The sequence below is a fragment of the Conger conger genome, chromosome 19, assembly GCF_963514075.1.
Source record: "Conger conger chromosome 19, fConCon1.1, whole genome shotgun sequence".
Classification (NCBI taxonomy): Eukaryota; Metazoa; Chordata; class Actinopteri; order Anguilliformes; family Congridae; genus Conger; species Conger conger.
In genome coordinates, this window is record NC_083778.1 from 12,239,794 (window position 1) to 12,265,793 (window position 26,000).

Genomic DNA, 26,000 nt, shown 5'->3' on the forward strand with positions numbered 1-26,000 from the left:
GCTCATTATTGTTTGCTTAGACTTTCCTCATTATCTAAACTGTTTTAGTGGCCAGATGTCCACACTTTCAGCAATTAGGACTCTCAAGTCTAATTTGACCACTTAATCCCAATTAACCTCTTTTTATGTAATTATTTGTAATATAGCACAATAAGCACATGTGATTATGAGACTTTTATTCTTCGTGGCATGCGTAGCTATTTCTGACGCAATAAGGTTTATGAGGGTAAATAATCTCTGAAGACATGAAAAAGGAACAGCGTGTTCAAATTCTGGGATTGCAATTGCGGTTGGAATGAAAACCAGCACGCACAGGGCTCCCCAGGACCGGATAACCACTGATCTGTTGCGTAGGTCCCCTGGCTCGACTATTAGCAAGATACCCGTTCATCTGGGCGTCGTACACCAGCAAAAAAACAGTCATATTTTAATCTCAACAAACAAGTCTCGTGATGGTCCAGAAACTGTAACACACAGAAGCAACACAAGCTCTAAGTGTGGTTCGACAGTGACAGCTTGAGAACAAGACCATAATAAAACTCCCTGCAATAAAAACTGCAGTTCCCCTACGCTGACTGGTATTAATTAATTTTACTTTTGAGTGTACGCTCAAGGCTTGGTATTGAGCACGTTTTTGCTGACTTAAAGAGAAAAGGTTTTGAGGAACAGTCCTGTTAAAAAGGCCCTCTGCTTTGTCGTCTTGTTGCCGTGCCGCTTGGTCACGGTGGTTGCTAAGCAGAGTCAAACACTACACAGAACACACTGAAGGACAGAGGGAGCAGGAGCAGAGCACCTGCAGAGAGTACCTGTGCAGTTATTCTGTAAGTTTACACTTTTCAGAACCGTACGGTCGTGTGCTCTGAGAAATGTGGTGGTTTGGGGTTTTGACCATGCGGTGCAGTCGATCAGTGGACATCAATCAGTCAGAAAAAGTGCCTAAAAAGGTACAAATGCTTTTTGCTGGGGCTGTACCCTATTGGTACATGTACAAACTGTATAGCCCATAGCCAGAACTATATGGATATTTGTAGCTTTTTTTGGTTGGAAAACGAATGATATTATACTCGTATTATACTTATTTGTACCCAAAGGCATTACTGTACTTTCAGGATACATTGAGGAAATTTGGTGCTTGAAGAACAAAAATGTACCTCCATTGAGTTGCCTCAGTGTACAAGTGCTGACCTAGGGTTAGGTTTTCCATGTCCATACCCAAACCTCATCCATTATGAGCTCAGAGGCTCAGCTCTCTGACTCTGATGCTTTATAAATATTCAGCTAACACAAGACATTCTCACAGTGTTGCTGCAATGTAGTGGCAACAATGACAAAACATTCCAGTAACACTTTGAGAACATTTAGCGTTAGCTATAAAAGCTTGTTTTATTAGTTATGCTCTGGCACAGGGAGATAGCCAAAATTGTTAATATTATATGTCATTGTATAGTTAATAAATTAATTATTAACTTTTTTTTAAATTATTGCTTTTTACCAGCAGCGGGGAAAAACATCTCTTCCGGCATTTTAATGTTTCATCATCAGATGTTCTGTACAGACTGTCATGAAAGGACATTTATGCAATATTCTGCCCATATAAAAATTGACATTTTGACAGTTACAGTTAATGGACTTTGGTCAGATGTACAAATGCATCATCTTACATGGGAACTAAATGTAGTCTTTACAGCTATGAGCCCAATGCTTTAAGCACACCAGGGCACGTGGAAATGATTTGAAATTGAAACTTTATTGTTTTTCCCAGATCACTGACCAGGCAGGGCTTGTTTCCCAGAATGCACTGCAGACGCAGGAAGAGCGCTGGACCCGTGGGGGAGGGGCCGGCCGACTCGGGACCGGTCATTGCCGCAACAGGGGGGTCAGCGCAGGTCGGGGAGAAACACAGACGGCGAATCACAGTGGAGATGCCCTCAGTTTGGCCCGACGAGAGGGGGCGGGGCGACAGAGGTCGCTCTGGGGCGTCCAATCAGAGAGACAGAGGAGGGGGCGGGTTTCGGGAAAGGAGCGACAGGATGGGGGCGGCCCGTTTCGACGGCGCAGGAGAAACCTGGGAGCAGAAGCTCTGCGGTCACCTCCGGCAGCACGGCGCCACGGCCGGGGTCCTGCGGTGCGGAGGCGTCTTCGTCGTGCCCGTCGAGAAATCCGCCTGGCTCCATCTGTTGGGCCTGCCCCAGCCTCGTCCCCCGGAGGCGAGGAGCGTGTCGGCCAGGCGTCCGGGGAGGGAGAGAGAGAGGGAGAGAGGGGAGGCAGGGGAGGAGAGGAGAGGCTGCAGGGCCGGGGTCACAGAGGGCGAGGGGGAGGCCGCGCCCAGGAAAGCCCCGACCCAGAGCCGCCTGGATACCAGCCGGAGCGGGCCGCTCAGGGACTGGGTCCGGGCCAAGAAGCGCCTCGCTTGCCGAGACCGGGCGGCGGCTCGGAGGAAGAGACGGGCGGAGAGGGAGGAGAGGAGGAGGGAGGAGCGGAAGGGGGAGGAGAGGGCGAGGGAGTCGGAGCGGAGGGTGAGAGTCTGGACAGAGAGGAAGAGGAGGGAGGCGGCGGAGGCTCGGGGAGGAAGGGCGGGGGCGTCGGGGACGCAGGCCGGTGACAGAGAGGCCGAGAGTCCACCATTACGGCTCAGAGCAGCACCCGCACCAGCAGGGGGCGCCAGAGTCACTCCTCAGACTGTCTCACCCGGACGGTCAGGGGACTTCCTGTCACATGACGCAAAGGTGACATCACCTGCACCGCCAGTGGGTGATGAAGAGCAAGCCACTTCCCAGAAGGGGAGGAGCAAGAGGGGGGCGGGGCATAGGCGGGCCCCTGAGACGGGACCCCAGGAAGTCAATGGAACAAACCGAGTTGAGAAAAACCCTGAACCTTCTCTTGGCACTGACTATTTAGACATGTCCACAGGGCCTACGAAGGAAGAAAGAGCCAATGAGGAGCCTGTATCCCAACCAAACGCGGACAGTAAACCTTCAGCCACGGCCATTCCTCCACTCCTGAAAAATCACCTGAAACCAACGGGCAGGAAGTCCAGGAGGAGGGTCTGTCCCACTCCCAGCCAGGTGGGGGCACTTACGAGCCAGACCACCAGATCCTCTGAAGAGGGACACATCGGAGAGACCCACGTCGATTGGCTCCAGAGAAAGGCAGGGGAGAGGCGGATGAAGGAGGAACAGAAGGTGCGGAGGAGTGGAGAGGTGGAGCAGGACCCACAGCTGGAGGAGGCGCTCCTGAAACTGGCCAGGAGGCGTATGGGGGCCAAGCTGAGGAGCAGGAGGAGGGTGGACAGTGGGCGCTCCGCTTCACAGAACTACATTACCCAGCAGCCCCCACAAGAATCCAAGAGTTCAACGGCCACAGCCGAACGGAGCCTCCTGGAGATCGCATACCAGAATGCACTGAGGTCACCATGCAGTGAGCTTAAGAGCTCGCGGGGGCAGCTGGCCTCTGGGACTTCAGGCAGATGCTCCAATCAGCATTCAAGTGTCTGTTCCACACACTCACACAGCAGGCAAAGGAGGGTGGGAGTCAGTGAGCAACCAATCAGCTGTCTCGCAGGCTCACAAAGGGGGCTGAGGAAGGGAGGTGCCTAGCAACAGTCTCCACTGACAGGTGGAATGGGAGAAGGCCCATTGCCATGAGTACATTACATTACATTATTGGCATTTGGCAGACGCTCTTATCCAGAGCGACGTACAACAAAGTGCATACCCATAACCAGGGACAAGTTCGCTGAAAGACCCTAGAGGGAAGTACAATCTTAGGCAAGTAGACATCTTATACCTGGGGTCTGCAACTCACAGCCCTCGAGGGCTGAGAACTGCTGCCTTTCCACCCTCCCTTTACCTGGGAGTCAGGTGTGAAGCCTGCTTGGCCAATCGGTAGCACTAACTGTTCAGTTGATTACGCGGGAGAAAAGAAAACCAGGACCGGATTTGGATTTGAGGACTGCCTTACAGACACTAATGGGAGCTTTAACCGGAACTGTTACCCCACTATAGCAGGAGTGTCACACTCCAGTCCAGGTAGATGTTGGTGCGTCTCAGGTTCTGCTCCACCCCACTAAAGGCAGAGATACCCCAACCACGCAATCCTGTCTGCCCTGCAGCAACTGAGTGAAGTCTTTTATTCAAAAGCTAACTTGGTTAAACTGAATACCAAGCACTTTCCGCTGAAGATTAAAGACGTCCATGAACTGAAATCAGCAACACGTGCTGAACATAGTTGGTGAAAATACATACATTTAAGTGCACAAAGTGCAAGTCACCTGTCATAAGATAAAAGATAATACATTTAGAAAGTTCAGTATTACCAAAATATCAACTAAGTTATTTCTTTTGGACTAGCAGAGGCAACATTTCTAAACAGTTACTCAGTGAAGGAATCTTAAACCACAAACATTTTGAGCATAATTCAAACTACGGACAGATACCAAGTTGCTTTTCATTTTCAAATATTTGAGTAGGGAACACTAGTTTGTGAAGTCTTATTTTAACAAAAGTAATCTAAACTAGCAAGCTTACATTGTTTCCACATCAAATGTATTTTACTGTACATATTAAGTGTTGCTACATTAAAGCTATACCACTTACCCATACATATTGTGCTGTTGCTTCTAACCGGCTGATCCTTGAACACTGCCATGTTATGAAAAGCCATCACAAGACTCATCCAGAAGGAACTGGTTGTTGGCTCTTCGTTTTCAACTAATTTCTTGTCATATCTGTAACGTCAAATTTCGGATTCTGTACATAACTGAACGTACAACTCGGGGTTCTACAGACATTTATGTGAATTCTGCGAGGTGTTTTGAAGACATTCTCTGAAGAAGAAAAAACATGTTTCAGTTTTGCCTTAATAAGTCGTGTTAAGTAGCTGTGACAGTAACAATTCATCAATGAAATACAAAAATGAACACTGCATTTCACGTTTGAAATACCTTTGGATTTCAATGCATCTATTGCTCATGGCAACAAAAATCTTTGCTTCGAAATAGACAGTTTGCTTTAAAACATCCAAAAAAACATCATTATCATTCATTCAACCCTTTCAGTGGCTTACCAGAAATCTCATTGTTGTTGGAATTCCCCTGAATGGCAAAGCTGACGTGCAATGTGAAACCAGCTAGTTAGCTCGCTTGTGTCGGTATAAAATAAATACTTTAAAAAGATGGATAAATGTAATGACTTGGTTTTCTAAATATATCGCCTACGTTTCCGAGATGTTTATTACGTCTTCATTGTTTCCGGTTTTAGCCCCACTGTTCGACGATTGTATCCAACAAACAAACCAAAATAAAAACAAACCCGCTGTTTCACAGCCAGTCCCAAGGCCAGCGTCGTGTGAAATATTGTTGTGGAGTGGTGAACTGTCTGAAAGGAGAGGGGGGAAAAATCTAATTTTCTGGTTTTGTTGGGCGGTTTTCACGGGTAGACTCATCGTTTTTCGTGCTATAAACTGTGTTACAGCTACTTGTCCGTTTGATTTTCTTCACCTGTGAGTACAAGCTCAAAGTAGCCCAATTGCGCGAGACACTCGCAGCTCTTAGCCGTTGGGAGCCTTTGAAAGTCTCTGGATAATGTTGGCTCTTAATGAATTTGCCCAATCCTTTCGGAATATTTTTGGTAAAGGTCTAATATTTTAATTGTGATAGCTTTTAATGACTGTACACGTCAATTTTAGGTACCACAAGGAACAAGCGGATAACACAGAAACAAACCGGATGTTCCCCCATCCAGTAAAAACACTTGACCGCCAAAAAGAACAAAATAAGTTAGGAGTAATTTTATTTGGCATTTTAAAATGTTACTTACATTTCTTTGTGTTCAATAAAATAGATACATAAAAATCAAGAGTATAAATCAGGTTACTCTTAGGAAATGTTACAAAAGTCAATATCATTTTTTGCTTAAGAAAAAATCCACAAGTACCACTCAGTAACACAAGTTTTACAAACTCATTACATTAAAAAAATACAAAAACAGTAAAACTTGAAGGCTCTTTCTTTGTGAACTAGAAACAGCAACGCTACTTGCTAATTGCTAAATAAAATCCTCACAATGTTAGCTTTCTGGAGTTAAAAGTCCAAACCGGTCAAAATGGCAGTCCGCAACTGCTTTTTAGCCAGTATGGGAGATGTGATTAGTGATTGGACAAAACACTGTGATGTAACTGGATGGGTGAGGACAGGATGTTGCAGACTGTAAAGGTGGTTGAAGCTGTGGCCTTGGGACTGACAGGTAGACATTAACAACAGCAGGACGTGGAGTCGTCGTGGCGACGGGGGCCTCACACCACCTGCTGGGTCCTCCTGATGGCGCAACAGAGCATCATGCTGAAGATCATCCCGAATATCTGAGAGGGAGAGAGAGGGAGTAAGAGAGAGAGGGAGAGAGAGGGGAGGAGGAGGAATGGAGTAAGGGAGAGTGGGGGGAGAGAAAGGGAAAAAAGTGGGAGTGAGAGTGAAGGAGAGGGGTGTGGGGAGAAAGAAGGGGAGTGAGAGGGAGCGGGGGAGAGAGGGAGTGGGGAGATAGATGGAGAAAGAGGGGGAAACAGGAAAGAGAGAGTTGTAAAATGATTCTGAATGATCTTGGTTCGTATTTTGAGGCGTCAGTGATAAGCACACGTGTGAAAGCTTGGTGAACAGTGCAGCAGGGAAACTGCGTTTCTGGAATACTACAACACTCAGCACATACTGACTGAGGGGGCTGAGAGAGGGGGGGGGGTCATCTCACCATAACAACAGCAATCCCAATTCCCACCCCTCCGATCACGTGCAGCTTGGAGTTGAAGACCTCCTCGATGGCTTCAGGACAGTTCTGATACAGACACGGGACACAAAACAAAAAACAGTCACGTTATAGGTCCTCCAAAGATTCATCATTGGTTCAATGCACGAGTTAAAATAGTTGAATATGAGAAGGTTTTTTTAAAGCAAATATACAGAACATGTATGGGGAAAAACTTCTTAAGGTTGCTATTGCAGTGATTGCAGGGACTCGACACGCTGTTGGGCAGGTGTAGTTGAGGGTTCTAACCAGCAGGGGGAGCTCTTACCTTGGTGATGAGCACCTCCAACCCCTCTTTTTTGGGACAGGTGTCTTTGGCGCTGTCAAATATGGTCCCTGTGGTCCCACAGCAGTTGAGCTGAAATCGGCACGACCACAACATTAACCATTTCCACCAAACGCAGTCAAAACACTGCTGTGCTATAATGCTTAGCTTTGCATGCGTGCTAAAAAGCATCTCGGGATTCAAAGTGCACCAGTGGCAACTTGTGTGTGTGTTTGCTCAAGGTGTGTTTGCTCTAGTTTTGTCATCTTACTTAGAAAGAAAGGTGCAGTGGAGGAACATTTTGTTCTTCCGGAAACAAATTTGGCAAATTTACCCTGAAAGTACGATAATGTTCTTGACACAAGCTGCCTCTAAAAAGTAAATTCAGTGGAAAAAGTGCAGGGCCAAGAAAGAAAGGTACTCTGTCTCCAAGTGAAAAAAATTGATAAAAAGCCTGTATTAGGATGGCCAAGTACAAGGCAAAAAGACCAACGCATTTCAACACTAGGTCTTCATCAGGGTCATGATAAACAGACAATAATGTTCTATTTGTGAACCTTTTTCAAGCAAAAAAAAGGTACAAAGGAATTACCATCACACCTGATTCTGCTAATTAGCAGCTCAATGAGATCTGAAGATGTTGAATGAGACGTGCTTTGTAAGGGTAGCACACATTGACCAGCGTTAGCACGTTAGCAGACCTCTTGGCTGGACTCACCCCAAAGTGGATCAGGCGAAGCGTCTCTTTCAGCACTTCCTGCTTTGTTGCTTTGTAGTTTTCGAAGGTCTTCCTGTAGAACTCTGTGACATCGTTCACAATCTGGGAAGTCGTCAACACAGGCGAGAGAGAGCAAGAGAGAGAGGGAGAAATGTGAAGTCTTAATTAAGTTTTACCTGTGAAATTTCACATGGGGGGGGCCTCAAATCTTTCACTGGCACGCGAAATGGCCGAGCTCATTCCAAACCGCACGCCACTGTCCCGCCATGCTGAGTGGCTTCCTGACCTGCTCACCAGCTGCTCTCTGATTGGCCGTTGGAAAGGAAAGCTTTGCTACTGACCTTCTCCTGATTGGAGAAGCCCCAGATTCCAGCCGCGACCTCCACGGCAAATATGACGAGCAGGAAAAAGAAGAACTGAAGGGAAGATAAACGGCAGTTAGGAATGATTGTCACACACACACACACACACACACACACACACCTTTTTTTGCTATCCAGTGAGGACACACACACAAACACACACAACAGTTAGGTCTATATCCCAGTGAGACCTGGGTCAAATACATAATTGCTTTGGATTCAAATGCCTTTCTACAATTGACTGATCTTGTCTCAAAAACCGCCTTCTTCTTAGTTGGTTCGACCGCACCAGGCAAGATCAACTGAGCAAAGAAAAGTATTTGAATCCAAAACAATTACATATTTGACCCAGGTCCAAACCCAGTAGCACTTCTCTCATAGTGTACTCATGTATCCTAGTAACACAGTTCTCTCTGGAGTAGTACTATTTCCTAGGATGTAGTGTTTGCACGGTACTACTTTTTTGGGGGGATTGCTCATGTGAGTTTTGACCTGCCAACAGCGTGACAGCTGTCCCAAATCCCATATGTGTGCGCAGGGATTCAGGACAAGAGGCTTTGAACTCTAATCTCCCTGAAACCTCCACACGCCCCCACCAAACTCACACCACCTGTGCTACATCATTAATGTTTTAATACATGACAGGGCAAATCACTGGCTAAGTCCTCACCCAATCATAACGTCAATTCAGTTTTCCATAAAGTCACAGGCAGGTTTTCTACACAGTTACAATGTAAAGGGCAGATTCTGTTCAAACCCAGTAGGCCCTAGTATATTAGTATAAGGTACAGGAGGGCCCATAATGTGTAAGTGCAGACGTACAGTACAGTATTTATATATGGGAGCAGCATGTAGCCTACAGTAGTGGTGAAGGTGCTTGACTGGGACCTGGGAGGATGGTGATTCAGGCCCTAGTGTAGCCACAATAAGAACCAAACAGCTAAACAGCGTCAGCTAAACAGCAAATTATAATTCAGAGAGAAATAAGGACACAAAAAGAGGAACTGGAGGACTCACGAATCCCAGCATGCACATGGACTCCTGGATGGCCCCGCAGCAGCCCAGGAAGCCCACCACCATCATGAGCGCCCCGGCGCCGATCAGGATGTACACACCTGCGGGAGAACGGACACGGGCGTCAAGAGAGCGCGCTACAGCGCCGCCTGGGGGCTGGAGGGCAGGAGCGCGGGGAGGAGTGGTGGGACCTTCCGGAGATGTTATATTGGGCCAATGAGTCGTATTACACACTGTTACAACTGGCTTGTTATCAACCGACGGTCTAATGTGGAAAGAACAGACGAACGCCGCCGGGTTATCCGTGCCTGTGAATCTATATTGGGACAACAGCTCTATGGTAGCCCCCAAACCATTGAAGAGTCCTGATCTGACAGTGATCTATTGTGCTCATCTGGGTTCTGGTGCAGAAAAACACAACTGGGAGATAGGAAATAACTGTAAATCTACATTGATAAAACAGCTCTATGGTAAATTCTAAAATCTGGCTCTCTCAACCTGCCACCAAATATCCCCTAATTGAATTGACTAAAAACCTGTTCTCTACCCCTCCACATCTGCTGATGAGTGTCTGGCACAAAATGGCTGCCAGGTCCGCTAACTCGTCCAAGTGGGTGCACAACATTGGCGGAGGTTGAGGCGAGTATCCCCCTCATCACTGTAAAGTGCTTTGAGTCACCAGCTGGTGAGAAAAGAGCTATATAAATGCAAGGAATTGATTGATGAATTAATCTTTCACAAATTCACAAAGTTTTACCCCTGACGGACAACTTCTCATGGTTCAACGTCCGGTCCTAAACGGGCCACAGCTGGCCGTGTAACTGAGTTGTCCTGACATCAGGCTGGAGTTGGGTTGGGCCTTTGCCAGCAGTCAGGCGACCAGGCGGGAGCGTGGCCAGAATCGGGCTGGAGTGGAGCGCAGTAAGCACCCAGCGCGACTGAGGGTGCCCCCCCACCCCCACCCCCCGCCACACATCCCCCCCGCCAGGCAGACCCGGCGGCGCCGACCGCTTCCTCGAAATAGCACCGCCCCCCCAGCGACCGGGTCCGAACGCGTTTACGCCGCACGCTACCTCCTCTGTCACCCTCGGCCCTTCCCTCCCTGAGCCGGCGGCCAACGCCCTGCCCCCCACACACCCACACACACCCACCAACCCACACACACTCACACACACCCACCAACCCACACACTCTCTCACACACACACACACACACACACCCACCAACCCACACACACTCACACACACCCACCAACCAACACACTCTCTCACACACACACACACACACACACCCACCAACCCACACACACTCACACACACCCACCAACCCACACACTCTCTCACACACACACACCCACACACTCTCTCACACACACACCCACACACACCCACATACTCTCTCTCACACACACACACACACACACACACACCCACACACTCTCTCACACACACACACACACACACCCACCAACCCACACACTCTCTCACACACACACCCACCAACCCACACACACCCACACACACGCACCAACCCACACACACCCACACACACCCACACTCTCTCACACACACACACACACCCACCAACCCACACACACCCACACACACCCACACTCTCTCACACACACACACACACACACACACACACACACACCCACCAACCCACACACTCTCTCTCACACACACACACACACACACACACACAACCACACACACTCTCTCACACACACACACACACACACACACACACTCACACACACTCTCTCACACACACACATACTCTCTCACACACACCCACACACACCCACACACACCCACACACTCTCTCACACACACCCACACACACACACACACACACACCCACCAACCCACACACTCTCTCTCTCACACACACACACACACACACACTCACACACACTCTCTCACACACACACATACTCTCTCACACACACCCACACACACCCACACACACCCACCAACCCACACACGCACGCTGCCGTTCCTCTCGCTGAAGTTATCACTTCGATAAACAAAAAGTTAAAAAAAAGAAAAGAAAATCGGGAGTATTTCTGCGGTCTTAAAGGCCAGAGTTGTGTAACAATGGGTTCCTGTTCCGGCACTGAATCGATGCTTTATCTCCAGCTGAATCGCACAAGAGCCCGGCCCCCTCCCCCAAACGCAGTGTCCCCGTTTTACCCTCCGAAGCGCGGGCGGACGAGAGACACAGACCCCCTTCTCCTGCTTACCCCGCCGGAGCAGAGACCCGTCGACGGAACGCAGGCCGCCGCCCTTCTGAACTCTTATTTATGTGAACAGGGGCCCCTCCCAAAGCAGCCATTTTGAGTAGAGAGGGTACAGGGCCGCCTCAGTGAGGAAAACAAGGGCCAAACAAATACGGCATTTTCAGCCAAAAAAACTGGCTCTTCGGTGCCAGCCTGGGTTTACTGTCAAAACTTTTCAAGTGATTTGGTGATACTTTGTTCCTCCTGATATCCCCCACCATCTGATATCCCTCTTGTCTAACCCTAACCCTTAAAAAAAATCAAATTAAAATAAAAATGCACTTACGATGACTGTCTTTTTGTTTAGAACAGCCCTTCATGTGTATTCCCTGGTCATGGGTATGCACTTTGCACTTTGTTGTACGTCGCTCTGGATAAGCGCGTCTGCCACATGCCATTCATGTAATGTAATGTAATGCATTTTACTAGTTATGGATTTGATACTTTAACCTGTGGAAGAACCTGTGCACTTGTAAGTCGCTTCGGATTAAAAGTGTCTGCTAAATGACTAAAATCTAAATGTAAATTCTGAAGGTCTACTCGTCAACATTATTCCCGTCACTGGAGTCAGCTGTATTTAAATGTGGAAACCCAACAGCACAGCGATGGCAGCACTGAGGGGGTGTCGGGGCGGTTGTGAGCGGGTGAGGGAGGGGGCAGGGTGATTCGGGGCGGGGCGCGGCACTCGTACTTTACCTGTGAAAAAGACGGAGGGGGACTCCTCTCCCTCAAACAGGCCCTTGGTCTTGGGGTCGAAGCGCAGCCACAGTCCGAGGGCCAGCACCGCTGTCCCTGCGAGCTGGACAGAGCAAAACAAACAGCCGTTACCGCCCCGCTCGCCTGAGGGAGGCACGTTTTTGGTTCCTGGTGCAGGAACATGGTCCCTCAAGACTCTAAAAACAGCAGCGCCTCTTATCCAGATCCAATGCTACCCTGTCTGCTGAAGTGAAAGCTGAACAGGAAAGCCTTTAGCAGCAAAGGGGAAACCATAAATAACTTCACAGAACTGCGAAACCATTTCCTAATTTCTGCAAAAATTAGGGACACTTCCTTCTGCGTGAGATCAGTGTGAAGCTTTTGGAGAATAACGGTAATCCACACAGATGATCAGGGCTCCTAGTTCCTCACGATTGTTTAACCACCGACACTGCTAAGTGTTATATATGCTTGTCCCTGTGTTTTTAATATGCTCTGGACTACAACTCCCATCAGCCCCCTCAAAAGCCATTTTGTGGCACAAACATCCATCCCTGTAGGGTTAACACACACAAGCAGTATCCGTTGAAAACTAAGGCGAGTTGGCATTGAGTCACAGGTTTACAGTCAGGACTAGGTACAACATTTGACTCGCTTTCAAAAGCACACCCACCCCAACTCTAAAAATATACCAATTTCATATAAGTAACATGGATCCTCCCACCTGCCAATCAAGGTGCAGAAACAGTAGCGGGTTTTCCCCAAAACTGAGCGCACCTTTTGAGGAGGCGAGGGGAGAGTTTCCCGCCCAGGTAAACGTTTGGGCAGGAAGCCAGGACACAACTGAACTCTGGGAAAACAGAATTGTGCAGTTGGGGAACCACAGGAATGGAGGGGCAATTCCCACAGAGGCTACCCGTTCTTTTGGTCTGAGCTGCCACTAACTATTCCCAACTAATTAGGGAGTAGGCCCCAGGGGGGTTGAACCGAGCCACAGGGGAGCCTGCTCAGGCCAAACACAGCCAAAGAAGTCCCAGAGCCCGGGCCAAAACAGCTGAATAGATCTCCAGCTGAATGAACTCTGGTCTGGCGCCAGGTATTTCCGCTGCACACAAACCTGGATAGATTCATTTCAGCCAGATCATCAGCGATATCAAAAGAGAGAAAGTTGAGGTTCAGTACTTTAGCAAACCTCAAGCTCAAACGGAAGGCCTAGTGCAGGTTTCTTTTTGCCACTGTACAAACATGGACGGATTCATTCAGGCCAATTGTCAGCAACTTGAAAAGTTGCTTTGAACATGAGGTTGAAACGGTGAGGTTCTTGTACTTCAGCCAGCCTGGGGCTCACACTGGAGGAGGAGGGAGAGCGACGCCGGAATAAGACACGAAGCGACAGGCCCGCGTTCGTAAGAGGCGCGCCCGCCACCTCTAGAACGTTCCGCCAGGCTGTGGCATGCGGTCTTCGACGCGGCGCCCGTGTCCGGCCTGTCCCGGCACGCCGGAGCGCACCGCTGCGCGCCAGATGTCGACGTCGGTCTGACGGCGTTGAGGACGGAGTCCGCAACGCAACGCGCACCGAGCGGTCATTAACCGCCCCGCGCTGTCAGCCAATACATCTGACGCATGTATTTCATAGAGATGAGATGACGCTGCAGTCCTGTGTGAATGACGCATTGGTGTAAAAGCGCTGTAAGGCGGCTCACTGGTCTGTACGAGGACTTGTTCCGTCGCATACGGAGGTCACAACAAAGGCCACTGGTCACATTTTTGTGTTTCTAATTAGAAAGGGTGTGGATAGCCCTCCCCCACCCTAAATTAAAATCAGTAAAAAGTATTTCAGTGCTAGTAATTGGCAAACTACTGGCAAGCAGCCCCGCATAATAAGTGTGTGGAGTGCGTTGTTAGGTCAACTGAAATGCAAGGATGATTTGCGTTTCCACAGCAAGGAGATGTTTTAACAAGCTGTTAATAATACTTTACCCCCTCAACTTCAGCCCCATTAGTCAGAAATAGCTCTGCATTCCATAGAAAAAAAGTCCAATATTCACTTTGTTTTTTTGTACTGTATTACTATATTACATAAAAAGAGGTGTATTTTTGAATATACTGAAACTGAACTGAAATATTCACGACTGGGGAGAATCAACAGGCTCCTAATTGGAAAGTCTGGACGCCGGCCCACTAAAACTAACCACTTGGAAGATAATGAAGAATTCAAAGAGGAAACAAAAAAATCATCACAAGCCAAACCGGCATTGTGTTTAATTATATATTAATAATGTATATACATACAATTATATAAAATACAACTGACACACGTATTCAACAACATTAATTGAGCACGAGATTGGCTGTAACAAAAACCAGCTAACACAAACAGTCCCCTGGTCCGAATTAGAAGTTCTGGCTTAATGCACACCAGATTTGATAACATGGATATCAGACTGGATATAGCCTACAGCAATCCTAAATACTGGATGAATGAAGAACCGCATTCAAATAGTCATATCTGTCATCTATTCGAGTGAAAACAAATCAAAACAAGCAGCACTGCATTGAAACACCCGGCTATTTCTGGTCTTCTGTGATTCTGTTGGGCTCTTTCTTCAGTCCTCCACACACTCCTCTCAGAGTACGCTTCAAGTGAAACCACCTGCGCAACACTGTCCTCTCACCGAGCAGGTGCCTTTCTCCTGATGTCCGTCCAAACGCTTCATACATCACTCCAGATTAAACATTCTGTGCTTCTCATGCCCGGAGAGTCAAAAATAGATTGCAAATTCTCCAAAAGCGGCCAGATATTTCTTCTTGGCCCTGCTGAAATACGGCTGAGAGTTTCAGACAATCCCTCTGCCTCGGCTCAGCGTTCTTCTGTATCAGCACGTCTACATAAGTCAATTTTCTGCGAGAAAGGTTTTAGTTAAAGGCATCGATCAATTCTCAATACGCTTTGTCAGGGTCGTTAGATAAAAGTGCAGACTTTGCCCATAAATGGTGCCTACAGGCAGGGGTGACTGTGAGCACAGCCGGCAGAAGTGTAGTAGTACAGGGCATGGGGGAGTCACTGAGACCAATATGACTCACGACTGTGACTATTGTACCTGCCACTCCAACTAATGTTCTTACAACACAGGAGTGCGATGTAATAATGTAGCCTACTTGTGACTGGGAGTAATGGACCTGATACTGTCTTGACAAGGCATTTTCTGTTCCTTAAACATTGTTTGTCTTGTTTTATTTATTTATTTTAGAGTTTATCCATGACTCCCCCGACTCGCACGGCACTCATTCCGGCTCTTTTCTGCACCATGGCTCAGGCAGTAAGAGCAGTCATCTGGCAGTCGGAGGGTTGTCGGTTCGATCCCCTGCCCGGGCTGTGTCGAAGTGTCCTTGAGCAAGACACCTAACCCCCAAATGCTCCTGATGAGCTGGTTGGTGCCTTGCATGGCAGCCAATCGGTATCGGTGTGTGAGTGTGTGTATGAATGGGTGAATGAGAAGCATCAATTGTACAGCGCTTTGGAGAAACCATTTACCATTTACCCCAGTCACACCGCCACCCACACATTGCCCACGGCATCGGAGGAGAAGGTCAACGTCGTCTTAGTTTGTGTGTCCGTAGGCTCCTGGTCTGGCAAGGAGTGGCTAGAGAGCAGTGAGACCAGCGGACATACCCCCGGCTTACCCCCAGTTGCTGGGCTCACGTTCTGCGAAGAACGAGCGTCTTTACAGCGCGAGCCACCCGGAGGCTCTTAAACATTGTTTATCGAGGAAGTTTGGGCGCCATTTTGACCACATGTCTCAACAATGGTTTTTGAGAATCTCTGGCAGACAGATTACGTCATGGTGGTTTGGGATTCTGAAACCAGGCTGCCAGCCCAAATTTTAATTCCCCTCCACAACAACATAGCCTCCCTCTCTATCCGAACGGACTAGGCTGAGAGAGACAGTTCAACAGTGCATGACCAGATTATAATCTCTATTGATGGGGTACTAGTCAACATATTTTTCACATCAAGCTAATTGAGTTTAGAGAACACACATGGTATTTACATTATCAGCAATTGGCTTGTTGGGTGATTGTGTGTCTATTAAAACATCCTCCCACTGGCCAAACGACTTCCTGTCAAACCACGATTTAACCTTCTGCCGATAAAAGGTCTATTAATATACTTTAATGTATTAGAGTGGGACTTCCTCTCTGCGTACGGTAAGCCAACAGCTCGCAAGCCATTTCAGTAACTCATCTCGACTGCCAGACTATTGAAATGTATTTTTAATCGTTCATTTAATCACTTTTAAAAAAAAAGTAATTTATGTTTTGAAACCACTTAGGGTTCCATAAACAGGTTACACAATCGACTCTAAAAGGTCGGCGTTCGTTTTTGTCGTCCTTGCTATTGTTGCAGCTGCATTAAATGACTAAATCGCTGTTGTGGGTGTCACGAAAGATCACGTCACAACCCAGAGCAGCAAAAACAAGGCATGGTCATATAATTACTAGACATAACTTGATACTTTACATGATTCAACACACATGCAGTTACAACACAGTCACACCCAGTAATCCACCCCCCCCCCCCTCCTCCCACCACCACCACACACACACACACACACACACACACACACACACACAAAACACATTCAAAAAACTGTTCTCTGTTCTATGTTTCAATTCGGTTTTGGAAGGCAAATAATCTCAGAAACAGGCGATATTTCTTGAATGTTATGAAGGCCGTTTGAATTACATTATTACTGTGGTATTCGGTCTAAAGTTACCCAAAGGTTTTTTTCCATTTGGTTTAAACAAAAGCAAAGCAAAGGAAGGGCCAGTTTATGGATTCGTTTTGCTCTCAGAGTGTCAGAGGCAGAAGCACTGTCTGAGTCCGAGAAAACGAAAGCTAAAGCTAGCCAGGGGCTTAAAAAAACACTGTGATTATCTGATGCCCCAGGCATGTATATCAGTTCACTGAGGAATGTTACACCATGCTTGCCTCTTATCTGGCCTCAGAGGAGTGTGTACAAAGACAAAAGTACAGCGTAAAATATCCTGTGTTAATCCAACTCTAACAGTAGTCCAATTGGGACCATATGTATTCTGTAAGAGTTGATTTAACACTGGACTTTCTACAGCATAGAGGGCCAAAAATAAGTCCTCCCACATATAATATACAGCCCCAAGGTGATGTACTAGTATTTCCATGCTCTGTTGTGTCATATGTATTGTACCACTGAAGTCTAAGAGAGCCAGAACTGATACCTTATTTGCACCCAGATGTTTCCTACTTCCACCAAATCATTCTCGAGACCAAGACTGAAAATATTAGACTGGAAACCATCCCAGAATGCTCTGTTTAGCTGTTTAAAGATCACTGTACCTCATTTTACTTAGAAAAGAGAGGTTTCATACAGGTCGAAACTTTCTGGGGACAGAACTGTCCGAATTTATGTTGAGCATCAATACAATTTCAAAAAGAAAACAACGTCAATCAAACGTCTGCTCAAATAAACTTTCAACGTGAACACGAGGCTAACTGCACCCAGGCCGCCTTTCTCAACTGTATGTCTCAACTGACCCCAGGGACACTGAACATCAACTATCCATCCATACCCACTGTCCTCACTCTGACACAACACGGCTCAACACCCATGCTCCTCTGAAACTGCTTTGAAAAGCCTTTTGAAAACACGGTGAAATCAGTGCAAACTTACCCAGAATAGGAAGTTGAAGGCAAGCATCAAGAACTTGATGCATTTTATTCCGCCTGACAGTCCCATGCTGTGATTTTTGCGTTGTGAGTGTAAGTTCTGCCGGAGACAGCGTCGTGTTTTTCAGTGCGAAAGAGGGATTCTGGGATTCCTGCCAGAGAGACGCTCACCTGCTGCCTCTGACTCGCTGCGGGTGGGGGAGGGGCCGTGGGTAGGTAAGAGCTAGCACTGCCAGAAGTGTATTTTTCAGAACTGTAGGGAACTGTCACTGGCGTTTTCTGCGACTCAATCCCGAACACAACCGGTCACGTTGAACCATAGTTGCCTTTCGTCGTGTGCTTTGTGTGTTTCATTTCTTCTTCTGCGGTTTCTGAGATGTGCATTTTTCACAGCACTGGTTTTCTAATCTGTTTTTTTTTCATGCCCTGTTTTTATATCATCGTGTAATCCTGCTGCCGGCCGATGCAAGTTATTGCTCTTACAAGTTATTGTTATTCCAATGCAGCATACAATACTATAAATACTAACAATCACAATAATACCAGTAATAATGAGAAGTCGAAGAACAAGAGGAAGAAGAAGAAAAAGAAGAAGTAGAATCCGTTGAGGAAGATGAATCATGCAAATAGAAACCGCAATAATAATCCTAACAGTAATGACAATGAACTGCATAGTTCTTATCTTATCTATGCTGTTTTGTATTATTACTTATAATGTATTTTTGAAGGTCTGGATAAAATGATTAATGCTTTAAAAATAACGTTTTAACAAAACAAATTCAACCATCCTGGGGATCCCAAGCCGACGCTTCAATTTGACCTCAAGTTTGTGTACAAACTGAGCTAGTTTCCTACACATGGAAGCACATCTTACAAAGTTTACCTCCATGTGGTTTTTGTCATTTACAGGAAAAAGAGGAAAAAGAGTAAATATTTAGGGCATGAACGTTGCTTTTTGGATAAGGTATTTCTTCGTTTTTAAAGTCATAATAATTACAGTACTAATAATAATGGTCATCATCATCATTATTATTGTTATTGTTACTATTAAAGCTTTTTTCGCCAGGCCATGTTGAGCCGGTTGCCAGACGTGTGAGTTTCCTTCAGGAATGCCATTAATGTAATGTGAATGCGAGTGCCAGGTGTGCCTCACTGTCTGGAGATGCTCCCCCTAGTGTCTGAGAGCAGGTACTCCCCAAAACGTTTCGGTCTCCGGGCTTCTGGGGTCACTCCTGATTCAGAAGCTGAAGTGAACGTTTCCAGTTAAATTATACATATACGTCATATTCATCCATAGGAAAAATGAGCAAGGTCTCCAAATGGCCAATGCAAAATCCCCTTGCAGTGGATATTAAAATAACTTTTTTTGTGTGTCAGTGTGCCTTGAAATCATTGCACTGGACTCAAAAATGATTATTTTTAACTGTACACAGTCTTGAAGCTTTCAATGCTACTGATGTGATATGTAGCTTTCTAAATATTGCAGACCTCGGTCAAATATGTAATTGTTTTGGATTCAAATACATTTCTGTGTTTGATTAATCTTGCTTGGTCCAACTGAGCCAACCGAGAGGACCAGAAGGTAAGGTTTAGCACTTTTTGAGTACTCCATAGCTTCCAATAGACTGGACAAGCTTAGTAAAGCCTAGACATGTATTTGAATCCAAAACAAATATGTATTTGACCCAGGGGCCTGTTCCACAAAGCAGGATTTAGCCGGATAACTGCACAAAGTAAAACCCAGAACAGTTATTTTTACTTCAGTCCATGTTCCGGATTTGGGCAGTGTCCGGGTTTAGTCAGCGCAGCTATCCGGCTAAATCAGTAATCCTGCTTTTGTGGAACATTCTTGGGAATAGAGTGACAGTGGATTGGAGATACATTTTCACAATTTCACAAATATTCACTGAGAGTACAGTAATGTTCTCATTAGGTACAAATATGTACTTATTCCAAGCAAAAAAGGTACAAATTAATGATATATTGCTGGCTAGGGGTAACATTTTTTGCACCTTTATGGTACCACCCAGAAACATTTTTGTAGCTTTTTAGGCACTTTTCATACCTTTATATGAGAAAGTAAACAGGCCCCAGGTCTGATAGCCTCCACAACACTGCAAACTTCTCCATAGTGGCTCCCAGTAACGCTCGCCCATAGCGACATTCCCAGGGAGGCATTCCCAGAGCTGGACTTGGCCTCCCGGCTAACCTCGCAGCCCAGCGGTTCTGCCGCGTCCTGAATAAACAGGGCTGCGGCCCAGTGTAAACACGGAGACTGCCGGGTACGTGGCTCGGTCAGGGTAAACACTGCTTCCCAAAACACAGAGCGCCTCGGAGTGATGACAGTGTACAGAACGCGGAATCTCTGACAGAAATAGAGGTTTCGCGTTTTTTTACCCGGAAATTTCACGTTTTAAAATAAAACAAACGTTTTTTTAAATATATATCTCTGCCGGGACATCTTGGACTTTCTCAACGAATGTATAAAAGCACTCGATTTATGTCAAATGTGCACGGAATTACAGTACATACTATAATAATACTTATTTCATGTGAAAATATGATATAAAATTTATAAAATTTGTATGATGTTATTGTGGATTATTTTGTGATATTCTGTCAAAATATTCTGTGAAAATGTACCTATGATTAAAATTCTACACAGTTCCATTCTTTGTAAGTGGGCAAACCTACAAAATCAGCAAGGGATCAAATAATTATTGCTCCCACTGTAGATCAGTGGTCCTCACTCCCTCGTCCTGGAGAGCCACAGGTTGTGCTGGTTTTGGTTTTCATCGTAAAATCAACAACCAATTCGGACCCAAGGTGAGGCGAGTTAGCTGTGTACTCAACTTTAATTGATCAATTAAGTGTCGAGGAGCAACAAAACCCAGCCCCCCCCGCCACTCTCCAGGACCAGGAGTGAGGATCGCTGTTATGGATTAACGGATTGTCTAGATAATATGTTTATTTCTGTGGAAACATTGGAGACGACAATGTCTGATTAAGGGCCTTCTGCCTGCTGGTAGTCTGACATCTCAGTGCCTGTGCGTCAGGCAGAACAGATGCGCTATTCTAGGAGGAAAGCTGGAAGCGACCGGTTGATAGTTTAGAAACGTGTGTGATAAATGTCACACCTAATTTATCACTTCCAAAGTCATTCACATTTTATGAAAGTTTACATGGTCACTCTTTACAATAAGGTTCATGAATTGGCATTAACTAATGTAGTTGTTGACGTGAATTAATAATGTACAAATACATTAACAGAGCTGAACAGATTAACTTCTCAGTCCTAGTGAGTTAACCTAATGTGACCGAATTTCCGGAAGTTGTGTCTTTTTTCAAAAACCGGAAGTGCCGTATTTCCGAAAACCGGAAATGGCTTATTTTTGAAAACCCGGAAGTGCCTTTTTTCTCTCTCCCGGAAATGACGACATTTCTGAAAACCGGAAGTGATTTATTTCCGAATAACCGGAAGTGCCTACATTTCCGGAAACCGGCAGTGAAGTGTTTTCCGGAAACTGGAAGTGACTAATTTTTTATAAAAGTTTATAAAAGTCATTAAGTTTAATTAGGTAATAAAAACATATATTTCTAATGGTAAAATCTTAGGAAAACTAAAGAGCTCCAAATCTGTGTTTTGGTATTGACTTCACCATACAATGAAATTCTTACTTCGCTTATCCTCCTTCCATGAGCAAGAATTAAAACGAGACTGAATAAGCCTGCGCTTTGGACAAAAAAGGAAGAAGAAATCCTTATAAATCACTACAGTATGTGTATTAAATTGCAGCACCTTTTGACTAAACGACAAAGAGCCATTTATTTATATTGAGTTGGAGGGCATTGTTATTGGATTTTGAGGTTTGCCAAGAGCTATTTTGAGTAGACCTTGTACACATATTAAAATTGATGTGACGAATGCAAAATGTGGTGTTATATGCTTCGCTGAAATGCGATAAAATTAACTGTATGAATTAAAACAGACATCACTGCATTGCACCCAGTCTCTTGAGTGGACCCTATTCCTCCAGTGAGGACCAACAGGACACCGTGATCCTTTTTGGGTTTAGGCAATACCCCACGGCATCCTAAAATTACCAAACATACCACTGCACAAGATGGCGTGTCCCACTTCCATGAGCTGAGTGGGAGTTGTAGTTCCCATAGACCAGTGGTGCCATAGTCCTGCAGAATTCCAGACACTTTAAGATTATGTCACAGAGCACACAGGTTGCATTAGCCACATGTCATGGCCAAACATTCTATTGAGTGGTTTTAAAATAAGGCTTGTACTACGAATGGCTTTCATGTATACCAACTGCTATAGTTTCCATAATCCTATAGTTTTCCATCTAATTTATTTCAGTTAAATTTCTGTCACCCCTCTTCTGTCAGCTGCTACTATTTTTAAGGGTATAAGTACCCTTAAAGTTCACCAATCAGTGTATCTACCATCAGCGGGTTGTAATATAGGCTTGCTGCATACACTTAAGTCTCTCTGTCTCCATAGATAAGGCGTGGGTCACAGCTGCCACACAAAACACAGATACTCAAGATGAAAATTTTCAATGCAGTTAATATCTGGCATGCTTTTATTGATCGCGCCACGGTAAACCAGGGCTGGTAAGATATGCTGAAAACACAGACTGTGGAGGAAGTGGCTGGAACTAGGCCGAAGAAATATCGGACATATTTTTGAAACGTGCATTGTAAGCAAAAAGGCCAAATATAGACTTGAGCCATGGCACTTTGCCATGGCACGTTTGTAAGGACAGGGGGAGCATCAGCTTGTAGCTTTTTGGTCTGACAGCTTCCAGATGTCAGGAGGGGACCTGCTTCTTGAAGTGTGAATCACTCGGAGTGACGAGGGCCACAGTGCTTATTTACAGCCTACGCACAGTCGCTGGAGACACTACACAATGCTGCTCTGACCGCTGCTCCACACTGCTGCTCAGACCGCTGCTCCACACTGCTGCTCTGACCACTGCTCCACACTGCTGCTGCTGACCGCTGCTCCACACAGCTGCTCTGATCACTGACCACTGCTCCACACTGCTGCTCTGATCACTGCTCCACACTGCTGCTCTGACCACTGACCACTGCTCCACACTGCTGCTCTGACCACTGACCACTGCTCCACACTGCTGCTCTGATCACTGCTCCACACTGCTGCTCTGACCACTGACCACTGCTCCACACTGCTGCTCTGACCACTGACCACTGCTCCACACTGCTGCTCTGATCACTGCTCCACACTGCTGCTCTGATCACTGCTCCACACTGCTGCTCTGACCACTGACCACTGCTCCACACTGCTGCTCTGACCACTGACCACTGCTCCACACTGCTACTGCTGACCGCTGCTCCACACTGCTGCTCTGACCACTGCTCCACACTGCTGCTCTGATCACTGCTCCACACTGCTGCTCTGACCACTGACCACTGCTCCACACTGCTGCTGCTGACCGCTGCTCCACACTGCTGCTCTGACCACTGACCACTGCTCCACACTGCTCTGATCACTGCTCCACACTGCTGCTCTGACCACTGACCACTGCTCCACACTGCTGCTCTGACCACTGACCACTGCTCCACACTGCTGCTCTGATCACTGCTCCACACTGCTGCTCTGACCACTGACCACTGCTCCACACTGCTGCTCTGACCACTGACCACTGCTCCACACTGCTGCTCTGATCACTGCTCCACACTGCTGCTCTGACCACTGACCACTGCTCCACACTGCTGCTCTGACCACTGACCACTGCTCCACACTGCTACTGCTGACCGCTGCTCCACACTGCTGCTCTGACCACTGCTCCACACTGCTGCTCTGATCACTGCTCCACACTGCTGCTCTGACCACTGACCACTGCTCCACACTGCTGCTGCTGACCGCTGCTCCACACTGCTGCTCTGACCACTGACCACTGCTCCACACTGCTGCTCTGATCACTGCTCCACACTGCTGCTCTGACCACTGACCACTGCTCCACACTGCTGCTCTGACCACTGCTCCACACTATTGCTCTAATCACTACCACAAAGTAGCTCATAGACAATGTTGGACTGTCCACACAGAGAGAGCACAACTGTTCGGAGAGAGGGATGCTCTTTCAAATTACTGCAGCTATCTAATTATGGATGTAAGAGGAGGCAGAGCAGGCTAGTGGAGATTCTGTGTTGTGATTGAACCCGGTTTAATTTGTTATGTTGTCCCTGGTGCAAAACATAGTGTCTACAGGGTGAGATATTCAGTGTTAATTCAATTCTAAGACATTGTGAATACAATAGCGTTCAAATGTATTACGTCACTGCAAAGAGTACTCAGAGTTTATTTTGATTCCATTTGAGGCAATACAACGCATCCTTTTGATTGAATTCTGGACTGTAGTACACCAAACATTTTTACAGAAAAACGCATAGAAATATGCATGGCTAGGCTACACATCAGTTGCCTGCAATAGGCCGAGGAAAATACTTTTCCTGCACTTGTTTGAGCCATGCCATCTGTTAGCCTCTGGTCCCCATCACAGCGGCCTGTTGGGCAGCGCTGTTTTTATACAATTCATTTAAATTACAAGTCATACAAGCGATGGGCGGCGGCGTAATGTATCCCGTGTGTCAGACTACAGGGCAGGCAGCCGCGTCCGAGTCGCGCCCTGTAATCTTAATTTGTCCAGGAGATTAACCCGTTCTAATTATAGAAACTGAGATTAGAGGGAAACGTATGGCGGGCATATGGATATTTTTCTAAGTGGCCGCGCCCACCAGTTTAAAAGATATTGAGCAGGAAGAAAACGTAGTAAAACACATAGAAAAACAAACAGTGCTTAGGCAACACGTAGAGCAAAATGGAACATTTTAGAGCAGTCTACATTCGAATGTACATAAGGTATTTTGGAGTCTCGAACATCTTGCGCTATAGGCAACCAATATTTCACACAGTCCCATCTCACCGCATTGCACAGTTGCACCCCGACACCCACCCCTTCCTCCGTCCCCCGCCTTTGCCTCTGATCTAACCAACGCAGAGCTCTGCAATCGCATCTGATTTCTCACCCCCTTGGATGTAACGCTGCCAGGCAAGCGAGTTCGAGATGCCAGCAACAGCAATTGGAATTAGGTCAGTCGGACATTAACTAGCAGGGTAATGAAGAGCCAGTCACCGATTAACGCAATGACGAACAACCGAAAAGTCAACTCCCTTGACAGCGCACTCGGAGGCTGATGCGCATTTTGTATTCCAGACGTTTTGGTTTTGGTTACTTTTTAAAAGGAGTAGCTACACAGCGAAATCTGTTATGAAAATACTGCCACACAGTTCTTAAATGAAATAAGCGGGTTAGTAAAAACAAAGTGTTCAAATAATATGCCCAGATTAGAATATAAATACGCATATTCCTGTTATATACAGGCTACCCATGGATGAAATGCAGAATGTCAACGCGCACACAAAAGAATGGGCAAAGTGTTAGAAACTTGCTGTCTTACATGTGAAATGCCAACACAGTCACGTTGGTTTACAGAGACCTCTCCTTTAAACCAATAGGAAATCCAATGAAGTACAACGATAGCCTAAATGACATTAAATCACACAAGTGGAAACTTACCCAGAAGATAAAATTGAACCCAAACAACAAATATTTGACGCATTTGTCTCCATCTGTCAAAACTGCCATGGTCTCTTGTAGACTAAAAAACAAAATGGTTTGCACGGCTCGCGCTTTTACAAACTAATTTTACTGTGCGTAAGTAGCCTATAATTAACAACGAGAACAACTTTAATAACGATATACAAATGCAATGGTTGTAAATCCTTCAGCTCTGGCCGCCCGTTTGTGTGGCTGAGACGCTTTGTGGTTCGTTGTTCATTGACTTGTGAAGTGAGCGCGAGCAGTTTATAGAGCTGCACTTCTGATGCCACTGCCTCGGGGGCGGAAGAGACCCACGTGCGCGTGGCCATTATAGTGACCCATCTTCTCCGCGTGTCCCTCTATCCATTTTTATCATTCACCCGTGTTTATTTTTCAGCAAATTAATAGTGTGAATAAACAAGAGTCGAATTAAAAAATCTAAGCTTGATGTTTTACTAATTACTTATTGAAAAAGTATGCCTGTTCTTGGACAGACCAGTTAATTATGAGATGAGATTATGGA

The 26,000-nt window shown here is 46.2% G+C and overlaps 1 protein-coding gene across 2 annotated transcripts; it reads right to left on the minus strand.

Moving 5' to 3' along the window:
- Positions 1-5,772: 5,772 nt before the first annotated feature.
- Positions 5,773-25,735, minus strand: LOC133119057 (CD9 antigen-like). 2 transcript variants are annotated; one of them, XM_061229453.1, is made up of 8 exons: positions 25,454-25,735; positions 12,128-12,230; positions 9,154-9,251; positions 8,116-8,190; positions 7,775-7,876; positions 7,060-7,149; positions 6,738-6,821; positions 5,773-6,357 (listed from the first exon to the last, which is right to left on the minus strand). In XM_061229453.1, exons 1-8 carry the CDS (start codon positions 25,520-25,522, stop codon positions 6,292-6,294), a joined length of 687 nt encoding a protein of 228 aa, XP_061085437.1. In that variant the 5' UTR covers positions 25,523-25,735; the 3' UTR covers positions 5,773-6,291. The 2 variants fall into 2 exon arrangements, with proteins under 2 accessions (XP_061085437.1, XP_061085438.1); XM_061229454.1 differs by lacking the exon at positions 25,454-25,735 and adding an exon at positions 17,839-18,148.
- Positions 25,736-26,000: the final 265 nt, after the last annotated feature.

What these genes read in the sequence shown, in the direction of transcription:
- LOC133119057 (XM_061229453.1), bottom strand. Translation starts at nt 25,522, where the DNA reads ATGGCAGTTTTGACAGATGGAGACAAATGCGTCAAATATTTGTTGTTT. An exon ending in CCATGTGCATGCTGGGATTC is followed by an intron (nt 8,191 to 9,153) that starts GTGAGTCCTCCA and finishes TCTTCCCTTCAG; the next exon opens with TTCTTCTTTTTCCTGCTCGT. An exon ending in TTGGGATTGCTGTTGTTATG is followed by an intron (nt 6,358 to 6,737) that starts GTGAGATGACCC and finishes TCTCCCTCTCAG; the next exon opens with ATATTCGGGATGATCTTCAG.